At 45.9% G+C, this 20,424-nt stretch overlaps 1 protein-coding gene across 1 annotated transcript in view; it reads right to left on the reverse strand.

Moving 5' to 3' along the window:
* Window positions 1-1,317: 1,317 nt before the first annotated feature.
* Mindy4b (MINDY family member 4B) overlaps window positions 1,318-20,424 on the reverse strand; it is a 29,000-nt gene continuing 9,893 nt past the window's right edge. Inside the window, exons 6-12 of the mRNA XM_050120261.1 lie at window positions 19,942-20,107; window positions 19,241-19,306; window positions 15,780-15,850; window positions 13,979-14,051; window positions 13,181-13,342; window positions 3,018-3,198; window positions 1,318-1,460 (exon numbers count right to left, since the gene is read on the reverse strand). Coding sequence (XP_049976218.1) covers window positions 1,318-1,460; window positions 3,018-3,198; window positions 13,181-13,342; window positions 13,979-14,051; window positions 15,780-15,850; window positions 19,241-19,306; window positions 19,942-20,107 — 862 coding nt within the window. The remainder of the gene's footprint in view (window positions 1,461-3,017; window positions 3,199-13,180; window positions 13,343-13,978; window positions 14,052-15,779; window positions 15,851-19,240; window positions 19,307-19,941; window positions 20,108-20,424) is intronic.

Genomic DNA, 20,424 nt, shown 5'->3' on the forward strand with positions numbered 1-20,424 from the left:
GACTTAGTGGTATCTCTTGAACTGCCTGCCTCCTGACAGAATACTTTCTAGTATGCCTTCAAGCTTTCCAGCCACCAATGCCAAAAAAGTCAACTGAATTCTCCTAGAACAAACTGAACTTTGTTTCAGACCCAAACCTTCCCGCAAAACACAGTGTCTGTTAGACCAAAGGAGGTCAGGGTCTGTAGCGCGCCACTCGAATGTTTGATGTAGTTAAAATTCTGGAAGAAAGCCCCGATGATAGCGGCACCGCCACCAGCAATCTGAGCCATAGGTTCCCTCCTTAGACACAATTTATTACCGGCTCTGAAAGTTTCTTCTCCACATTCCTCTCAGGTTACATACTATTCTTGAGCCAAATGAAAAGGCATTTAATAAATTGTTGTGGACACTGAGTGCAGAGACATTGTTCCTTGGGATCTGACCTTTGGTTTCTATATTTAAAGCCCTCAATCTGTGATTCAGCAGGTAGGGCGTGGGGGTGGGGAAACGTCTAGATGCTTCTCCTGTATGTCTTCTGGAAAGAACACGTGTCTAGTCTGTGTATCTCCTCGGGAAAGGCTCTTAGGCGTTTAGCATACGAGAGAAATCTCACAGTCTTTAAGGCGTTCTTTACCTCTCTGTACACTGAGATGAGATTTTATTTTTGCAGAATCTTATTTTGTGTAGGAGCAAGACTGTCTCAGCTTATGTTTATTGTTGTTATTTATATCTGGGCTAGGAGAGAAAAAAAGCAAACAGAATACTGGTAGGAAGAACGGAGTCTTCCTACCTGCTGCCTTGACTGTGTGAGTCCTCAGCCCCCACCCTGCCAGAGCTTCCTGCCCACGGGGAATCGGCCCCCTCGCCACCGAGTGGGAGGAAGCCCATTTCTACTTTACTGAGAAGAGCCCGCTAATGTGGCCCTGTGAGGTACGTCCTTGGAAAGGAACACTGCCCGGACCGGGAAGGCTTGAGGAGACTTGAGCTCTTGCCATTGCTAAAATCTGATGGCATCTTCCTGATGACTTCATCCCCGGATAGAAGTGAGCTCCCAGCTTCAGTCTTAGCGAAGTCTCAGAAAAAGAGCAGTTTGGAAAACACAAAGAGGAGAGACCCCATTTTCTCTTCTGAATTAAGCGAAGGAGCCACTGTTGAGACCCTAGGATGAAAACACATTCTCTACAGCACTGATAACAACTGCGAAGCCACGGGGAAGAGAAAAACGAGAAACGGCTGGTGGTATTTCTCAGTGGGGGCTCATGAGAGAGGAACGCATGCGCTGTACCTTTGCATCCCGTTTGTTCTGACCCTTCAGACAAGTCTCTAGCTTTCTCTTCAGAAAAAGGGACTAGCGCCATTCCAGTTCACTGTAGCCTCTCTCCATTTAGTTCTGATCGCCATTTCCACCGGTGAAAACCGTCTTCCTGATCCATGCTTATCCTCACGGTGCTCCCCTTCCCAGTGATGCGAGTGAGTATCTGAGGATGGAACGGCAGCATTGACATCCAGGCCCATTGACCTGGTCCAGAAGAAGCCAGCACACAGGGAAAAGACGAGGTGGGTGGGGCTGGCCCAGGGAGCCTTAGAACTGACTAGATGGAGGGAAAGTCTTGCAGACAGCGTACTGAAATACTCTTTCTGAGTAGGTCTGTAGTAGCCAGGCTTGCTGTGTGTTGGGTTGTGAATGTTCTTGTCATTTAACGCAACACTATGTGGCACATAGGGTCAGGCACGTGTCACTGATATTACCAGAAAAACAGGTGACTGGAAAGGTCATTGCTTTTCAAGAAGAGATTTAGTTGGGGGTAGAGTCTAGAAAGGGAAGCTGGAAGCTGTTTTCCTAGGCCTATGTTTGTCTCACGTGAACCAGGTGACACTTGAGGAATACTTAAAATGCCACCACTGTGCTTCACTGATTCATTTAGCGGCTAAACATAGCGACCACACAACCGAAAATAGATATCAGAGTACCTGCTCCACATGGCTAGCGGGAATTGAACGCCTGTGTTACATACACTCCCAACACCATACTCAGAATAGATCACGTGGGAACGTTTGTAAGATGAGAAAAATGGGGTTTACCTCAGAGGTGGGTAAAGTAAAAAGGGTAACAGATGTTAAAGAACATGTGGCCAATGTCTCACTAAAGTAAACGAATCAATATATGTTTCTCATAATTAAAGAAAAAGAGCTGCACAAATTTGTTCTTAGAGCCATTTCTAGATGCAGAGAGAACAGCAAAAATCTAGTAAACCCCGGGCTTATGATGCTAAATGCAAAGCCAGCCATTGACAAAACCCCGTAAATGGAACCAAGATTGCTGGACAGAGGTCAAGTTGGTCCACTGTTAACGTCTTGTCAAAGGTGCCAGTATTCAAAGACTTCTTAAGGTTAATCATTTTTCCTCATGGATTTAAGGAACTGAAGTTGTAATTGACACAAAAGTGGTCTGCTCCTCTGTGATTCTCCCAGGACCTGCTGAAGGTTTGCAAGAACTTATACCCAGTGGGTTCTCGGCATCTGGCTCAGAGTTTGCACTCAGGAATGTCTTTTGAATTGAGATGAACAGAAATGCATTCTTACTTCAGCTGCTACGTCACTGGGTGACCGACCGACCGTCCTGTGTTTGCTCGTATGCAGAATTGGCCAGGCGGAGCTCTGTGTCTCCTTTGCTTATGTATGCCTGTCCTGGGGCTTTGCATGGAGAGACCCCATGCTTAAACAAAGGGTCGTGGAGAAATAGTTCTGGAAATTTGACCCTTCAAACTTTATTTTTTTTCTTACCTAGAATTTATTTATTCATGTTATTTCTGACACTAACACATACACATGCGCAAGTGCGTGCACACACACACACAGCTGCATTTTAAAGCCCCACATAACAATGGATTTAGACCAAGGCAGAGGCTTCATTTTAGAAACTGAGTCTGAGTATTTCTTGCAGTGTTAGCACAGAAAACCGCACAGTTGTTAAACAATGACGGCCACCCCTCTGAGTGCGCTAAAGCACACACGTGGGAGTCTCAAGTGCTCACCTATTGTAAGATGCATAAGCTTCTTCTGGGAGGGCTGCCCGCTGTAAAAGTGCAGATCAAAGACTCGCTCCATTTTCCAGTCTGATAAGAGCTGCCTATTTGTGCAGAAAAGGATGCTATAATTTCCACTAAGGTTGCACAGCCAGATAGGAAATGTGGGCGTCTTCAGCATGCTGCCCACCTGGAATGGGAAAGGAGAATGCAGATGAACATCTAGATCTTTCTGAATGAAAGACACTGACACATTCTCCTGGTGAAAAAGCAGTCCTGGGCTTCTTGTTGCACATACAGCTTGCACGCCATTGTATGCGGGGATAAAACCCCTAAACCAAGACTTCACGGAGAATGAATTTACACCTACAAATGGTTTGGGAGGGTGGGAACGCCTCACTTTGCTCTGAATGGGCTGTGCTTTTTAAAAAACAGCTGCCTTATGGGGAAGGTTTTCTAGTTTGGCTATAAGGTGACTGACTTGTAACTATAGATGTGGGAAACGAGAAGGCCAATTCTGGGTCACTGACTAGGGTGATTGCTCCCGGTATAATTCCCAAGATTGGATGACGTCTCCTGCAGCAGATGTTGGCTTTCTGGTAACACTAGTCACTTATACCGGAGGAAGAAGGCTTCTGGGAAATGTGGGAGACACCCTTGTGCACATATGTACCTACGAGTTAGCATGTAGGTGATTGGTGAAGACATACATACAGCAGAGTGTATTGGTTTCATATGGCCACGGTGGGCTGGGATTGAGAATGGTGACGAATTCATCCCAGTTAGGTACAAGTAGAAAAAGGCAAGCTTAGTGAAGTGGCCGTGGGCAGAGCAGTGACAGAACCTACTGGTCCTGTTTGTTTATGGTTTCTTTTCAGTTCAATTCTTGGCTCTAGGGTTTACAGGAGAGCATAAGAACATGGCTGATTTTGATCGGTTTTAAGTGGTAAGATGGATCCTCCAGACATTGATATTAGTTCATGATTTGTCGTTCAGTAGACCCTGACCCTGTAACATGCAAGGCTGTTGATGGCCTAGAAAGTTTCCAGTTGTATTTTGCAAAGTCCAGAGACTACGATAGTGTCCCAGACTTGTTTGCTCCCCACATTTGTGCTTGATAGAGCGTCAAGGCCAGTCTTGGGTATTTTCTTAAGGCTGAATGGGTTTGTATTACCACTACCGTACCCACTGTAGCTGTTCTGCCAGGGCACTGCGGGAGGCAGTCATGAAGGGAAAGTTGGCTGGTGCACAAAAATAAATCTGTTGGCCTGATTTAAAGACCCTGTGGACAACGGGCTGTCTGCTGGTATTGACTGGAAACCACGATGCAACGTCATGACGACCTAGATTTGTTTGACTCTAGAGAAGACTAATTGGCAGTTCAGCTAGATCTTTGGACACCAGACACAGGGATCAGGTAGATGGCAGCCAGTGGTTTCAGAAAGAGGAGTAGCCAGAAGAGCCGTCCAAAGTGTTTTCCCAAGACAGCCAGTCCTGGGAGGTTCTCTCTCCCATTTTAATGGCTCGGCTTTTGAGTCTTTTCCTTCTTCACCATGTCTTAAACCATTTTTGGTTTGTTTGTATAGACAGCATTTCCTCTCTAGAACCAGACAGATGCCTCCTTGAGCAGTCACTATTAAATAAGGATCATAATAGTTTAGGGGGACAATGGAAAAACGCCATCCTGTATAATTGAAGAACATATGAAATGTAGTTTTAGACAGCAATTGAAGCCAAAGGTCTGAAGCATAGGGGCCATACTAAGACACTGAGTATCTCACCTTTGAACCAGGGGCAAATCTATATTAGGTATAGGCAAAGAGAAATAGCCCCAGGATTGGTTTCACATACATTTCTCCCAAGTTGTAAATAAGTATTTAGCTATATACATTAGTTAAAAGGAACACATTCTTTTGTAGGCATTCTTGCAATAGTTCTTTCCTGAGCTAAGGTTTGTATGTAATGAAAATATGATATACAGGACAAACAATTCTTATTAATATTTACATTTTGAGACCATTTTAGCACATAGCCTCAAACTTGCTCTGTAGCCCAGGCTGGCCTCAAGCTTATAACCCTCCTGCTTCTGCCTTGTAAGTGCTGAGGTTACTAGCGTGTATCTCCACACTCAACTGGAACATGCAACCATTCATGTAAGAATGGAATGAAGTAACTAGGAGATTGAATGCTGTTTGTGATAAAGTGTCATGCCATTTGAAATCAGGTCGATCTTATGATTGATTTAAAAAAATAATGAAAGTCCCTGTAAATTCTGGATGTAAGGATGATATGCATATATAGATAATATGTACATATACAGGTAATATGTATACAAACATTTTCCATAGAACATTTGTAAAATGGCAAAAGTTCTGCTCTTTCTCAGTTGCACATGCCTGGCCTGGTGCTGACACCAGGCCCTGTCACTTTATAGAGCAAAGCAACTCTTGTCTTTCCTGAACTCAAAGTGACTAGATCCCTTCTGAACCACAATGACCAGATTTCACCCCGAGTAGGCAGTGTTGCCTGCCTGGAGAGATTGTGGTAGAAGGGAATGCCCCGCATGACTGTACTTAGGGTAACAAGTCAGGAGATGAGCCTTACAGTTATCACTGAGCAAACAGCTGGTTTAAAGTAATATAACGGGTCGACCAGAAAGTAAGATCTTCCAAAGAGATACTGATGACTCTTTCTCTGTGTGACTATCAGACTATTCAAGTAATGGATCCTAAAGAAATGGGGGTTTCTCCAGGGATCTCATGCTGGGTGAAAGAAAAGACCCCAGCCAAAGGATAAACTCAACTCCTGCACAGATTCCAATCAGTTCTAACACTTTATTGACCACCTTACAGGACTGGAACCTAGACAAGGGGAGTCAGTGGCAGGCAGGACCACCCACTGACTGGGACTGCTTAGGTGTGGACGTCCTTGGCCCTCTATTCAAACTCTGATCTCACTTCAGGGCCCAAAGACAGGCTTAGGGGAGGTGACTGGATTTCTCGGTCCCTCTTCCCAATGTGATCACACTGAATAAATCTCTCTTCCTGCTTTCTACTGTTAATTTAGCTCTTTTAATCTGAAGATGGTGACCGAACCGGGCTTGAGCTACAGCTGTGGCCCCCAAGTCTGAAAACAGCAAGTCCTGCAAACATCAAATCAAAGCCCTTTCTGGTTGAATCTCGTCAGGTCTCACCCCAACCCCTGTCCTGCTCTTGCACACACGCCCATTTGATTGACATTTTCCAGTTTTAAGCGTTTTAATTGTTTTTGGATAGACATGGTTTACCAGCCACCCGCCCTCTTTGCAGGGTTCTAAATATATTTTATTGGTGAGATTCCACCAATTCTGAATTTGTGCATGTTGCCATGGTAAGAAGGAAATTAAATTTGATACAGCGATACTATAAATAAAGTACCTTTCTCCTTAGGTTCACTTATTGTGTAGTAAGCCCGGTTGTTTCTGTGTTACTCCCAGCAGCCAAATCCTCTGTAACGTAAACCTTTCTTTAAGCCAATGTAAAATGACAAGGACAGGAGAGACGGACACATCCTAACACCAGAGAGCAAGAATTGAGTCCATGTAGGCTTTCCTTTTGTGCCACCAGAACAACCGTGCATAGACAGTGCCTTTGCGTAATGAACTTAATATTGCAGGTCCCAGGGCCTCAGGCTGGCAATGTGAGCGGGAGAATGGTGTCAGAAGCCCGGGTGACAATTCCCATGCATACGTGTTAATGGTCTAGCTTTCCTCTCTGCCACCTGGAACACATACTTGACGTAACTTCTCTGGCAGAGTTTGCAGGTATGTTGTAAAAACAAATTAGATCAGGCTTGCGGGGTGCTAACCTTGGTGACTTCGTGGCAGAGTGTAGCGAGTTATCGCTTCATTGGCTGTTTCCAAGGTTGGATTTCTTCCCATCTGGCTCTCCAAAGGGAAGACGTAAAGAGAGAAGAGGGTACCATTGGGATGGAAGTAGGCGCTGCCAGGGCTGCCGTGGGAATGATTCTGGCAAGACCTAAATGGCTCCAGTCCCTTCTAAAACTCAGAGCTGATTTTTCTTCCCACTGGCAGGTGTAACGATAACGTGAACCTCCCAAGGCTTTCCAGATGGTGTTAGACTCAAACTGCTTTATGTTCTCACTTAGGTATTGGAGCCTCACACTCGAACTTGTACCTTCAAATAGAAAAGTAACAGGGAGGCTTCAAAATAGTGCCTCGCCTCGTGGGTAGCTGGCTGCTTCCTGCAGGAACTGTCAGTCTGGTGGGCTCTAGGGGGCTTGCCACTTCATCTGATGAGAGCATCAACTTTTTTTCCTTTTTAAATCTCACCCACTGAGCTGTGACATTGGGACAGAAAAATGTGTTTTTTTTTTTTATTTTTTATTTTGCAATCTCTGCAGTTTTAACACAGAGGAAGAAAAGATTGACTTGGGGAGACAAAGGCAGAGCTTCAGAATGTGTTTCTCCTTCGCCACAGATCCCAGCTGCTGGCTGGGTAGCATGCCAGTTGCCTTCTGAGCTCAGAAGCCTTTCTTCTGCTAGGTTATCCCCCATCAGTGAATACACGTCCTATTCAGCTCTATTGCATCCCCCCGGACAGGACCCACCAGATACTCTGGAAGCAACACACGCTCAGTTGCCCAAACACAGGTCTCCTGCAATGTCACCACGCCTTGGGGCAGAAAGGAAGGGCCGTGGCTGTGGAGGGTCTCACGATGTGTGACATTGTTCTGAATCCTTCTTCTTTTCTTTCCCAAGCCTGCTCTTCAAGGTGTTTCCATTCCAGGCTTGGGTGTCGTGAAATATTTGACTCTGGGGTCAACTGAAGCCAGCGCAGATGGCTACTTGGTGAGCGCCCGTCTAAGTACCGTTGAGCTTGTCCTGATGAGGGTGGAAAAGTGTCGGCACCTGACAGACGTGGTCTGCCTGTCCAGAAACTGGGTGGGGGCAAACACTTTAGAAAGCATGCGACCAAGCACCTGTGATTCATAAACTCATAACGGCTTTAGCTTTAAACGGCTCAACCGCCATCCGCTTCAAAACCCCTGCCGCTGTCAAAATGTTAGCGCCCACCGCTAGTGCGTCTGTAGCAAAAACTCAAGGTTGTGTAAGACCATCCTGCACTTATAGCTGATTTTTAAAGTGCTAACTATGGCGTGCAGTTCCAGGAACTAGTATTTATATATTTTTAATTTATTGGAAAATAAATGTCGCAGTACAGCAGAGACCGTGAGCTTTGAGTGCAGATAGAATAAGACTCATAACCCTGCTCTAACCGGCAACTCAGCAAGGCTTTGGGCAAGGTCCTTTAAGTTCCTTTGACCTTTTTTTTTTTAATTTTTATTTATTTATTAAAGATTTCTGCTTCTTCCCCGCCACTGCCTCCCATTTCCCTCCCTCTCCCTCAATCAAGTCCCCCTCCCTCGTTAGCCCAATCAAGTTTCCCTGCCCTGTGGGAAGTCCAAGGACCACCCACCTCCATCCAGGTCTAGTAAGGTGAGCATCCAAACTGCCTAGGCTCCCACAAAGCCAGTTCGGGCAGTAGGAACAAAAACCCATTGCCATTGTTCTTGAGTTCTCAGTAGTCCTCATTGTCCACTATGTTCAGCGAGTCCGGTTTTATCCCAGGCTTTTTCAGATCCAGGCCAGCTGGCCTTGGTGAGTTCCCAATAGAACATCCCCATTGTCTCAGTGTGTGGGTGCACCCCTCGCGGTCCTGAGTTCCTTGCTCGTGCTCTCTCTCCTCTAATCTCTTAACTGAATCACAGATCAACGAACTGGACTTAGGATTCTAGCTTTGGGTTATACGTGGAAGATATCATTGCTAGCTAGGGTTATTGCCAGTAGAAAGTCTGGCAAAAATAGGTGCTGTGTGCCCATGGCCATCGGCACTCCAGTGAATGAAGACACTCCATAATACACCCTCTAGCCTCTGTTTCTCACTCTCTAGTGAGAAATACACACGTGAGTGTGTGTGCAAAAATGATGTCAGGGCTTCATGAGATGAACATTGCTTCTGTTCTGACATAGGAAGATGAAATGGAAAGAACAAAAAAGAATACTTCACGGAAAATCAACCGTGTGTGCGTGTTTTGTATATCCGTGTTTGAGAGGCTTAAGCAAGACGATTGTCAGCTTATGGCTGATCTATAATACATTAAAAAAAAACCAAACTCCAAGTGCATGACAGAAGCATCGTCATAAATGTCCTCGGGGTTTTAAGCCATTAGTGCACAATTTCGGGCAGTTTTCAGTGAGGGCACATTTACAGGCATCTCCCTGGGGGAGAGAATGCTGAGTTCAAGAATGAAGGATGAAAAGTCCCACTACTCACTTTCCCCAAAGCTGGAACTGTTTTAGATTTGATTTTAATGTAGATTTTAAAGTGACTCCAGGCATCTCTAGCCTCTGCCCTACTTCGAATTGGCAAGCGAACCTTCAGATGGCGCCCTGTGGGCTCCTACATTGTGCCCTCTTCCCGGCAGGAAAGCTCTTAGTTTCTCCCCTATGTGCTGTGTGCTCTCAACTGCCTTTAAGGTCCTTGAAAACATCCTCTTCTTATTAGAGGATATTTTAGGCTCTGCAGGTAATTTTCTTTAGAGCATGGTTTAGCGCTGGATCCCCACGAATTCTTGACTCTGATGCGCTCTGCCTCTTGGTGGTGACATTTTCTCTGATGTGGTCCTTTTCCTCAGACCAGCTTAGCAGCTGCTTTGCAAACACCTGTCCAATTTTAGCCTCAGCTAAAGCCAGCAGCTCGTCCCCCAAAGCCTTGCAAACGTTAAAAGGGAACAAAAGGCTGCCCACCTCGCCAGCGCGGATGAGACGACGGTATGCTGTTTCTTCTAGGTTCTGTTGAAAGAGCTGGCTTCCCAGTTTCTCATACCATGGATTTAATCACAGAGCCAAAAGAGTTCATTGAATTTCCTCCTTCCTCTAGAATAGTAATTCTCACCTAGGGACAATTCTGCCCTCACCACCACCAGGGGACATTTGAAAATGGCTACAAATGTTCGAGGTCGTGATGACAGGATTGGAGCAACTGGCATCTAGAGGGTGCCACACAAGAGCTTGCAGAGAGAGCACAGCTCCACACCATAGACAAATATCCCCAGTGCCCACAGCTGAGAAGCCCTACATAGGGCAGGGGTTTCTCACCCTCACTGACTCTTAGAATCACCTGGGAGATTTGAGGTCACGTTCCCAGCGTCCCTCAGAGGAAGTAACACTGTTTGGGGTCAACATGGCTTTTTGCTTACAGGACCCTACACAAAATGAAAATGCAGGTACTCCCGCTAAAAACTTAATAATGTAATAATCTATGTGACAATACAAGTAGAAGTTAGTGGGGTTTGAGGATGCCCCCAGGCGTCGGTCATTCAGAACTTTCTGAATAGGCTTAGATTGCAGTCAGGCTGATATCATTGCTATCGCATTAGTCTAGAAAACCAGTTCTCAACCTCTGGGTCGAGAGCCCTTTGGAGGTCAAACAACCTTTTCACAGGGGTCACCTAAGACCACTGAAAACACAAAAACACAGATTTTACATTATGATTCATAACAGTAGCAAAATTACAGATATTAACTAGCAATGAACTAATTTTATGAAAATAATTTTATGGTTGAGGTCACCCCAACCTGAGGAACCGTATTAAATGGTCACAGCTGAAGGGGACACACCAGATAAAGGGGAAGGCGAATAAAGTAATCCCAGGATATAATAAGGGGTTCTTTAGTTAAGGGGGAACGCAACACAGATCACAATGGGAGAGCAGGAACAGAATCCAGCATTTGGGTGTTAGAGCCGAGAGAGAGAGCAAGCAAGTGGGCCCGCAACTTTTTGATACCCAAGGCCATGCCCAACCTAGTCCAGCCTCTTGAAGGCCATTGGGCTGAAGGAGGTTCCCCATCACACAGCAGTAGAAAGGTTGAGAACCACTCTTCTAGAATAATCAGCACATGCCTCGTGAGGCCCACCTAGGACTCAGTTGTGTATCTGGACACAGATCCTCCCATCCAAGTGATGCTAAGTGAGCCTGGCTGACTGAAGCGTGAGAATGCTATCCATTATCGTCTGGCAGAAGTCACACACGTGCACAGAACATTCTGGATTTCCATCTGTTTGCTCCACACCAGTCCCATATCTCAGAAATCAGGAGAGAACGCAATAGTCATCAGCTCAGAAGGATGAGTGACTGGGCAGGTCTTGCCCCTGCTGAGGTTTCCAATAGCTGTAGATTTCCAGGTAGGATTATTTTCTTCTGCTGTAGGACCTACTTGCCTTTGCACCAAGGCTTCTAAATACGGCTGGCATGTGACATGTGACATGCCACATATAAGAAGAAACTTATAAAGACAAGCATCTATTTACTTAAAGGCATACAAGGGAAAAGCAATTGCTTGCTTTATATCGCCATAGCAATGAAGGTTAAAAACAATCTGAAAACCGAGTTGATTTAAGGAAAAATATCAATAGTAGCACAAGTGACGCAGGGGTATAATGACACAAGTTATAAACTACAACGTCGTGAAGGGGCTTTGTCACGATAGATGAAGCCCTAAAATTATTGTCACTTGTGTGTTTCACCCTTGGAACTTGATCTAGTCTATTCCTCCAATTTTTGCAAAATAGAATCTTGACACGTTGCTGAGATCTGAGACATAGACAATACTAGACCGTAGACATGTAGTGACTATGTATGGCTAACAGAAAAGCAAAATATGTCAAATGAACCCTTGCTTCTGCCTGAGTTTTCTTCACTGTATTTACTAAGGTCTGAAGTGAACCGGTCAGCTTTTCTAGAAAACGTGACTAGGGACCTTATGACTATAACCCATCTGTTTTCATCCAGGATGTACCCAAGTTTAGTCTTTGCTGTTCATGTAATGGGATTCTTTGCAGCCATTAAACACACTAAGGGCCGGATTCTCACTAGCGTATAAGGATAAATATGAGAAAGATTCCAAGAGAGTAACACACAAGGAAGAAAAAGAGAAAAAAGCATTCCTGAAAACACAGACCATTGGAGAACGGAATTGAGTTCATTCCTATCAGTTTATTTGGCACTTCTCATTTGTGTGTGTGTGTGTGTGTGTGTGATGTTCCTGGAATCTGCAATTAAGGAACAGTAAAGAAACTTTCAATGCACACATGTGCATAAAAGCTACCAGCCTGCCACGGTCATATCCTGTTTTCTTGATGTCACCCAGACACATGCAGAAGATGTTGGGTTTGTGAATAACACACACATGACAACTGGACACAGTGGAGACGTAGGTGAGGTTATGGATTGGACGGCTCCTTGTGAGAAATTCTGTACTCAGGAAGGGTATTTGTGGCAGGAACGGGAGAACTGGTAGACAGGATAAGAGCTGAGCAAGGCCTCGTTTGCCAGCAGGGTTAAAAGATGATGGGCATTGGCATTTCTATCAGAGGGAACCACCTCCAGGTTACTCCAGAGAGCTGCTGCTCTCCACAGTCCTTGCCTCTCCCGGGGTCAGGAAGAAAACCGCGACACAATGCATCCTAAGCAACTTTGGTTCATGGGCTGGGAAAAGTGTTCGCCTTGCACCCTCTCTTCCTTATTCTGCTTCTACACGCACGGTTTGCTTTCTGGCCGTCAGAAGAGGTGTGCATCCCCTGAGCTGAAGACATTTGTGACAGGCACATCAAAAACAGGGCCCCCATTCTAGTATTTGTAAAAAATGATCAGCAACAGGAAGCGCATGTACACTCATTTGCATAAGTAACGGATTTGGGGGACGCCAACCACCGGGCTGTGGCTACCTGGGCATGAAAGGAAACTTCCATCCATCTGTGTGTTTCAAATATTGTTTTTCAATAAGTGTTCACATGTGGCTTCCATTATATGTACTTTGTAGGCATTAAAACATGGGAAATAAAATATGAAGAGAATAAAATAGCATTGAATGCTTCCATTTAGACCCCGTGTGTGTGTGTGTGTGTGTGTGTGTGTGTGTGTGTGTGAGAGAGAGAGAGAGAGAGAGAGAGAGAGAGAGAGAGAGAGAGAGAGAGAGAGAGAGAGAGAGAGAGAGAGGGAGGGAGGCACACCAAAGGTACCAAGTGGGAAAAGAGGTTCAGATTTAACACTTTTAAGCATGACAAAAATACTTGCATTCTAGTTATGGAGTTAAGAATCAAAGCACTAACCTGTGAGAGTCGGTCACCCTCAGAAGCGTCCTTACCCCACTGCAAGTAGCCAACGTCACTGCGGGCCAGGACTCCATGTAATGTTTCCCCAGACCTTCCTTTCTCATAGCCATTGAAGACATTTGGACTTGCTCTCCCAGTCAAAATCATATTGATAACGGCCTAGGTTGAACAGTTGGTTAATAGTTACATTTTAGGGAGACTGTTTTCTTTAAAAAGCATTACAGAAATGGTCCGGGAGGCAGCTCTGGGGCAGAGAGCTTGCCTATCAGGCCTACAGGCCTAGATTCAACCCTCAACACAAAAAGATAAAACAATTGTTTTAAATGCCCATTTGTTTTTACTATAAAGAATGCAGCCATGCAAACATAGTTCTGGAAAAGCATATGTGTGATATGAAATTGGTAGAATTAAAATAACAGTTTTTGGGGTTTTGGGATTTTTTTTTTTTGCTTTTTTTCCTCCCACCCACGTGCTGACTTTTCTGCCTTTGTATTTGTTTTAAATGTGCTTCCCATTGTTATGACTTAGGAAGCATGAAGCTAAAATGTACGCCATTTGTTTTGTCAGATACTAGGGATACCTGGTGAGTCTTGTTGAGGGATCATGTTTCTGAGATCTCCGGCTTCTGTGGGGACTCTAGGAAGGACTGTGGAAACCAGAGAGTAGGCTCTGGTAGCTTTATCTCATCTTTCAAAGACAGCGTGACCAGGTTTTACTCAAGGAGAAAATGGACTTACTTAGGAAAGAAGCCTGGTTCAGAGTTCTATGAAAGCGATGCCCAGTCTTCCCGCCTACCTGCCTGCACAGGATGCTCCCAGCACGAGACAGCAAGAGATGAGCGGTGCTGATGTCCAGGTCCTTCTGAAGCCTGCAGGATGAAGGGAGCTGTCAGCATCTGGCCTGAAACAGTGGTCATCCCAGGGAGTGCAGCAGTAACAAGGCCACTGTCCCTTGCTCATGCCTTCATGATTTTACGTCTTAGAGGACCAGGGCTTCAGGGGTGATGGGGAAACTATGGTTTGGATGGTGAAGTAAGGAGTCAGTGGTAAGAAAGGAGGAAGAAGACATAAACATGTCACACAATAGAACCCCTGTGTGTGTTCTAGATGGATGCTGGGCTCGTTGGAGAAGAGGCTTATCCTATCTAACAGATGTTAGGCTGACAGCAGTAACATGACCACACCAGAGCGTGCTGGCTTAAAGCAGGACTGAACAGACTCATCAAGTGGAAACCAGAGTGGTCGCGACTTCATTTTTTAGCATCAAGATCAGGGACCAGAGGCTGGCCCTACCCTTGACCATACAAGGTGGTCTGTGGCTCTTGTCAACTGGAAGAAACATAGTGCTGAGGTGGAAACAGTATGTCTTCATGAGTTGATTTATTTATCTTGAGCTGAGACTGGAGGGCATGCCCTCTGCAAACGACACTGAAAGATGTGGGGGATCTCATGGAACTGAGGAGAGCGCTCTTCAGAGTACAGCAGAAGAGAAGGTGGTATAGATTTGAGCGTTTTAAATCTTAATGGTAGCTAAGCATGGTGCCACCGTGCTATAATCCCACCTGTGTGGGAGGCTGAGGCAGAAGGATGGCAAATGTGAGTTCAACTTAGACAGAGGACAACTTGTGAGGATCCATTCTCTCCCACACTGTGGGTTCTGTGGTTCAAGCTGGTGTCCAAAGGCTTGGCGAAACTGTCTTTTACCAGCTGACCCAGCTTGCCAGCTCCCTAGCTCCTCTTCACTCCTTATTTTGAATTTAAAGCATACTAGGTTGCCCATTCTGGTCTTACGCTTACCCTATAATCCAAGGTGATCCCCTTGACTCAGCCTCCTGAGTGGCCAGGTTTACAGGCCTGTGAAGGCATGTCTACTCCATCTTTAAATAGCTTGAAGAAGTTGCTTATCTATTAATATTGAAGATTTGAAAGGCAAGAAGAGTAATGTTTAGAAACAGGTCTATGCCTAAATACACGTTGATTTAAATGAGCTTTCTAACGAAATGAGAGTATAGCTCACACAAATGTCATTGTCGTTAAAGATAAGTTTCATGAACGCTGGCTCAGGTTTTGTAATTCTTCCTTCATAGGAGCCCCTACCCCTTGTCTGGCTTTCAAAATCTTGCATTTATTTCAGAGTCTGGAAGAATGCCTTCCTCTTCCCTAGAACTTTCTGTGCTTACTGTAGGAGCCTGCCTCCTCTGGAATCCACCAGCAATCATTATCTCTACGCCACTTTGGGATGTCAGGTGCTGCCTGGTTTTGTCCACTATTTCTGGGCATATCTGCTATCTTCCCCAGGGTGGAAACCACAGAAGACGAGCGTCCCATCATCTCTTAGCTATGCTTCCCATTGTACCAAGAACAGAACTTTGTATTGCATCGACAAAAGTTAGACATCTGAGGGGATAATTTGTGGATAAAAAATATTCATAAAAGACCTCGCCTATTCATATGGACTAATCAACTAACAAGAAGACACACAGGCAGAAGAAAAACCATTGCATAAAATATGGAATGGGAATATTTTCCTACCGAGTTCACACATATGTGGCCCCCTTCCTGTAGGCAATGCCCGCGTGGATGTTTGTGAAATTTACCTCTCGAATGTTCTGGAGAGGACTAGGCTGTAGAGGAAGAGGATGACACTGTGGCTGCCTTCACCTTGGAACTGTGGAAAACGAGACCAACACCTTTGCTTAAAAACACTGCTGATTGAGGGGTAGAGGGCACACGTGTGGGTATGACGTCAAGGTCTTCGGTCTTACAAAAGCCCGCTCCCTTCCTAGTCACTGGAAGAGCAGAGGCTCTCTTCTTCCCAGCCACTTCCTTCTCCACTTGAAGGCCACCAATGGGCCAACAGTCTCTGACTTCAACTTATTCTTTCTTTCTTCTACTTCTATTTAGTGATTCTCTTTAAATCATGGCTGTGATGTAAGTCTGTTCCCTTGGAGGACCCTGGTGTTACACTGAGCTGACCTGGTTTGCTGAACATATCTTTTCTAGCTACCCCATTGAATTCCGAAGGAGCAGGAGACTCAGAGAAAGAGCTTTGGCATTAACAGGTGAACAAAGACACTTTTATTCATCAGGTTCTTTTTGATTTTTTGTTTGTTTCTTTGTTTTGTTGAGACAGGGTTTCTCTGTGTATCTCTAGCTGTCCTAGAACTCACTCTGTAGACCAGGCTGGCCTCAAACTCACAGAGATCTGTCTGCCTCTGCCTCCCTGAGTGCTGGGATTAAAGGTGTGTGCCACCACCCGGCTTTCTTTGAGTTTTATCTGAAACTTTCAGCAGATACTGCATCCCTCTCACCGCAGGATTTGTTGCAAAGGTTAAATGGAGTAATGTACAGTATACATCTTGGTTCTTGGAATGTTTTGGATCCAGAGAATCTGTCCCTTTTTTAAGGCTGTTCTGCTTAAAACTTTCAAATGATAATTCGTGACCCCGTGGATCATATCCAAACTGCCTGATCAAATCCAAGCCTCTCAGGGGCTAGTCTAATCTTAGGTTTTTCTCAGTATTTCCCTTGCTACAAAGCAGCCTTTTGCTGGCCTCCCAGGTGTCCAGAGCTAGAGCCTTCTTAGAAGGTACAGCAGCAGGAAGGCTTTTCCCAGGGCACCTTATTTTTCTTCATGGAATAGTGTGTCTGCATGTATGCCTGTAACCTGTTACAGCACAGAACCCCCAGGCCAGTGGCACAGGCGGCAGACAAGAATTCAAATGGGCATTCTTCAGGGTATAAGAGAAATGGGCAGTGTGGGGCCTGAGGCTAAGTGGAAAGTTGTTGTGGGTTAGTTACCTAATTGCTGCTACAACAATACCACAGCCTTGGAGGCTGGAAACAACACTCAAGCTCCAAGCCCAGCGAGGCTCTTAATGGAAAGGCTGCAGAGACTACCAACCACCCTGGGTTCTAAAGGAGCATCTGCCCTCATCTCTTCTTCATGGCCCACCACCTAGTCTTTTCGCTTTCCTTACAGCTCTCTAGAGTTCCTACCTCCTTCTTTCCATGTGACACGGTGGCTAATTGGGCACAGCAGTACAATCCAGAGTCATCCCCCATCCCGAGATCCCGAGTCGCACCTGCCAAGTCCCTTTTTACCAGGTATGACTCTCCTTCCTCCCGCCAGCTAATCCGCCGGGAGATCAGCAGCTTGTCAGTTAACTGAAGAGCGAAAAGAAGGTAAGCTAAGCGTTGCGGTCTTTCCTGGGATGAGTTCCGGTGGCACGATTCTGATGTGAAATTTCCCCGTTGTTCTTTGACAATGTGCAGATTGAGATGCGAAAGGGTGTTAGCTCCACAGAGGCTCGCACTCAGCTCAGATGAGACAGGGCGTTGACTTCCCAGGGTGGCTACCGCACTTTAGCAGAATATCGAGTGTCCTAGAATAATAGGAATCCGTGTCCTAACAGCTCTGGGAAGTGGAGGTTTGAGACCAAGGTTCAGAGTAGGGCAGCACTTCCTGTGAGGGCCCCGGGACTGGGACCGTCTGGAACCTCTGTACGTTTCTTGCTGAAGCCATTAGCACATGTTGGCTTGCAGGCCCATTACTCGGATGTCTCCCTGCCTCCGCTGGTTCTCACGCGCTCTTCCCATGAGTCAGTCTGCACATTCTCCCGCTTAAGAAGTATCAGCTGTTGGAACCCAGCTCCCCCTGATCCTGTCCGACCTCTTCGGATCTTGACTGCACCTTTAAATGACTTCATTTTCAAACAGGGTCACATTGCTAGGAGCGTCATCAGTGTGTTTGCAGGGCAGGAGGAGGGGGTCTAGAGTCTCAGCATTTCTCTTGATGGAGGGGGCAGGGTGACGGAGGGGGGTGTCAGTTGCTCAGCTGACAGCAATAGTCCTCTTGCACGCAAGCAGCCCTCAAATCTCAATGTTGAAATCCCTCCCTAAGTAAAACTGGATGCAAGACAACTGATAGTAAGTAGGATTTAATTTGACGAAGGTCTGTTGATTGCAGTGTGTAGCCTTACCTAAGGGAATTCTTCTCCTCACTCAGGAATTGGTGCCTGCTCCTCCTTAGTGGGGCTGTGGTAATAGACAACGTAGTTTGGCTGGCTGGGTGATCCCCCTGCAGCTCTATTTGCACTGGTTCGTCCTCATGGGCTTAAGGCATTTCCTCCTCATGTCTGCCTGGTTCTTTTTATTTTAACAAAAACAAAAAGCAAGGTCTTACTGTGTAGCACTGGCTAGCCTTGAACTTCCGATCCTTGCAGCCTCCCTGTGTGCTCAATTCTTAGTTTTTTTACGGGGAAACATGTTTGTAGCCTCAGCTTGAATCCTCTGATGGAAACCCTGTCGACATTAGTGTAACCAAGATCGTCTACAGGATGTGTGTAAGTCCTGATGTCCCAGTTTCCCGCCTCTACTGCCTTTGCAGTGAGTTTTATAAATCTCAGTTCCACCCATGCGCTCTGCAGCTCGCGGCTGCGTGGCTAGCCTGCTAATTCTCCTCAGCATACATTCTGGCCTTCTAATTCTTCTGAAAACCATGCTTCATTTTCTTTTCCTCAACTGAAGTCTTTCAAAAGCACCTTCCACTTTTCTGCCATCATTAGCCAGTGCTTTGCCCCCTCTTTACCCAGGGTGGGGAAGAAGCGATGCCGTGGTGAACACTGTGACGGTGCCATTAGAAGCGCTGCCTTCCTAAGGCCCTCAGCCACTTCCTTGAAGTCAGTGTGACCCGTCTTCCAGTCAGCCTAGTTTTCCTCCAGTTTTTCTTGTTCGTCATTTGATGAGGTAAACCTGCATTAAGGTTTTTCTCCTCTCTAAAGCAATCCTGGAACACAGCCTGAAAGGTGCTAGTTTCTGGGATTGATTAGCTGACGAGAAGGAGACGTCCATGAGTGGCCTCGGTGTGATCTGGCCTCTTTCCAGGCTGGGAGGAGGGAAAGGCAGGTTTGCCTGTCCCTTGTCCTGCCCTTCCTTAGCCCTCCAGTTGACCTGGTTTTCTTAACGAGCACCATTAGGAACACGCTTTCCGAAAGAAGGAAGATCTCTGTGCGATCAGTTCCGCATAAAGGGATTACCTCAACGTTTAAACACTTACACAGTGTAAATGATCATAGATGAATTTCTCAGCGGCTTCTCTCTCTGAAAATTCAAACAGCTGGAGCTACAGTTCAGGAATTGAAGATAAAAACGAAAAGGGAGATGAAAGGTTTCTCTAAGAGATATCATTTCACTGTTATTACCTAAAGGGAGGGGGGTTTGTTTCATTACAAAATTACATCGCCAAAAACTGGCATTAAACACAAGGCCGCAGAAAACACACATGGTAAGCCAGGTGGTGATGCCATCCCTGTCACATCCCTCAATTTTAAGTCACTATGGTACCTCAAATAATAAAACCGTGAGTAGGTATTTTTTTTCTCTGATAGAGTTTAACTATCTTTATGATAACGGATAGAGAAATGTAGCTAATGCTAATTTCAGATGTGGATCTTTTCCCCCCCAAGTTTTGGTGGTGTGTATCAAACCCAGAGCTGAGCAGCACATTTAACCACTAAGATAACCTGGAACCCACTATCCAAATGCAGTGTATTCTTGACACGAGTGAACTTTAGGAGAAATTCGCCATCTTTAGGAGAAATTCACTTTTGGCCACCAGGCACTTACAGCCCCTGGTGACTGCATGTCTGAAGGTCCCTTTGGCTAATTCAGGTCCTCCGTGGGGGCTGCGTTCCCATGACCATGTGCACGCTGAAGCTTCATTGGCTCTTTAGCTCACACGGGCTGGAGTGCGCTTACCCTCTCAATGAAATTGTCGCGAGAGCAGTCAAGAATCGAAGTGCTAGGGATGTCTCTGGTGACAAAACAGACGATGGCCTTCTCAGCTGCCCCTGCAGTCCACAGGATGCCAGCCAGTGTGGCAGCTAGGGCTCGCTCCTGCTCACGCTGGCTCAGGTTACATAAGCTGCAATGCAGGCAGTCAGGGAAAAAAAAAAAAAAACAAAAAAAAAAAAACAAAAAAAAAAACAAAACAAAAAACAAAAAAAACAGTGGGATCAGCAACCTGGTCTCTGATGTTTGTGTCTCTTTCCGAGTATGGGGGACAACCTCCTGGCTCCCCTCTCAGCCTGCCGTGTGAGGGTGGTGCAGGATAGCCTGGCCTTTCTGCCCCTAACCGCAGTCTTCAGGGCAACAAGGCAGCTCCCTCAGCAACACCAGCCTGGCTCATCCTAGCGCTCCCCTGTTGGCTGGCTCTGAACTCCAAAACGGGTCGCCCTGAAT

Source organism: Alexandromys fortis, unplaced genomic scaffold, assembly GCF_014885135.2.
Source record: "Alexandromys fortis isolate MF-2015 unplaced genomic scaffold, M_Fortis_MF-2015_v1.1 scaffold_172, whole genome shotgun sequence".
Classification (NCBI taxonomy): domain Eukaryota; kingdom Metazoa; phylum Chordata; class Mammalia; order Rodentia; family Cricetidae; genus Alexandromys; species Alexandromys fortis.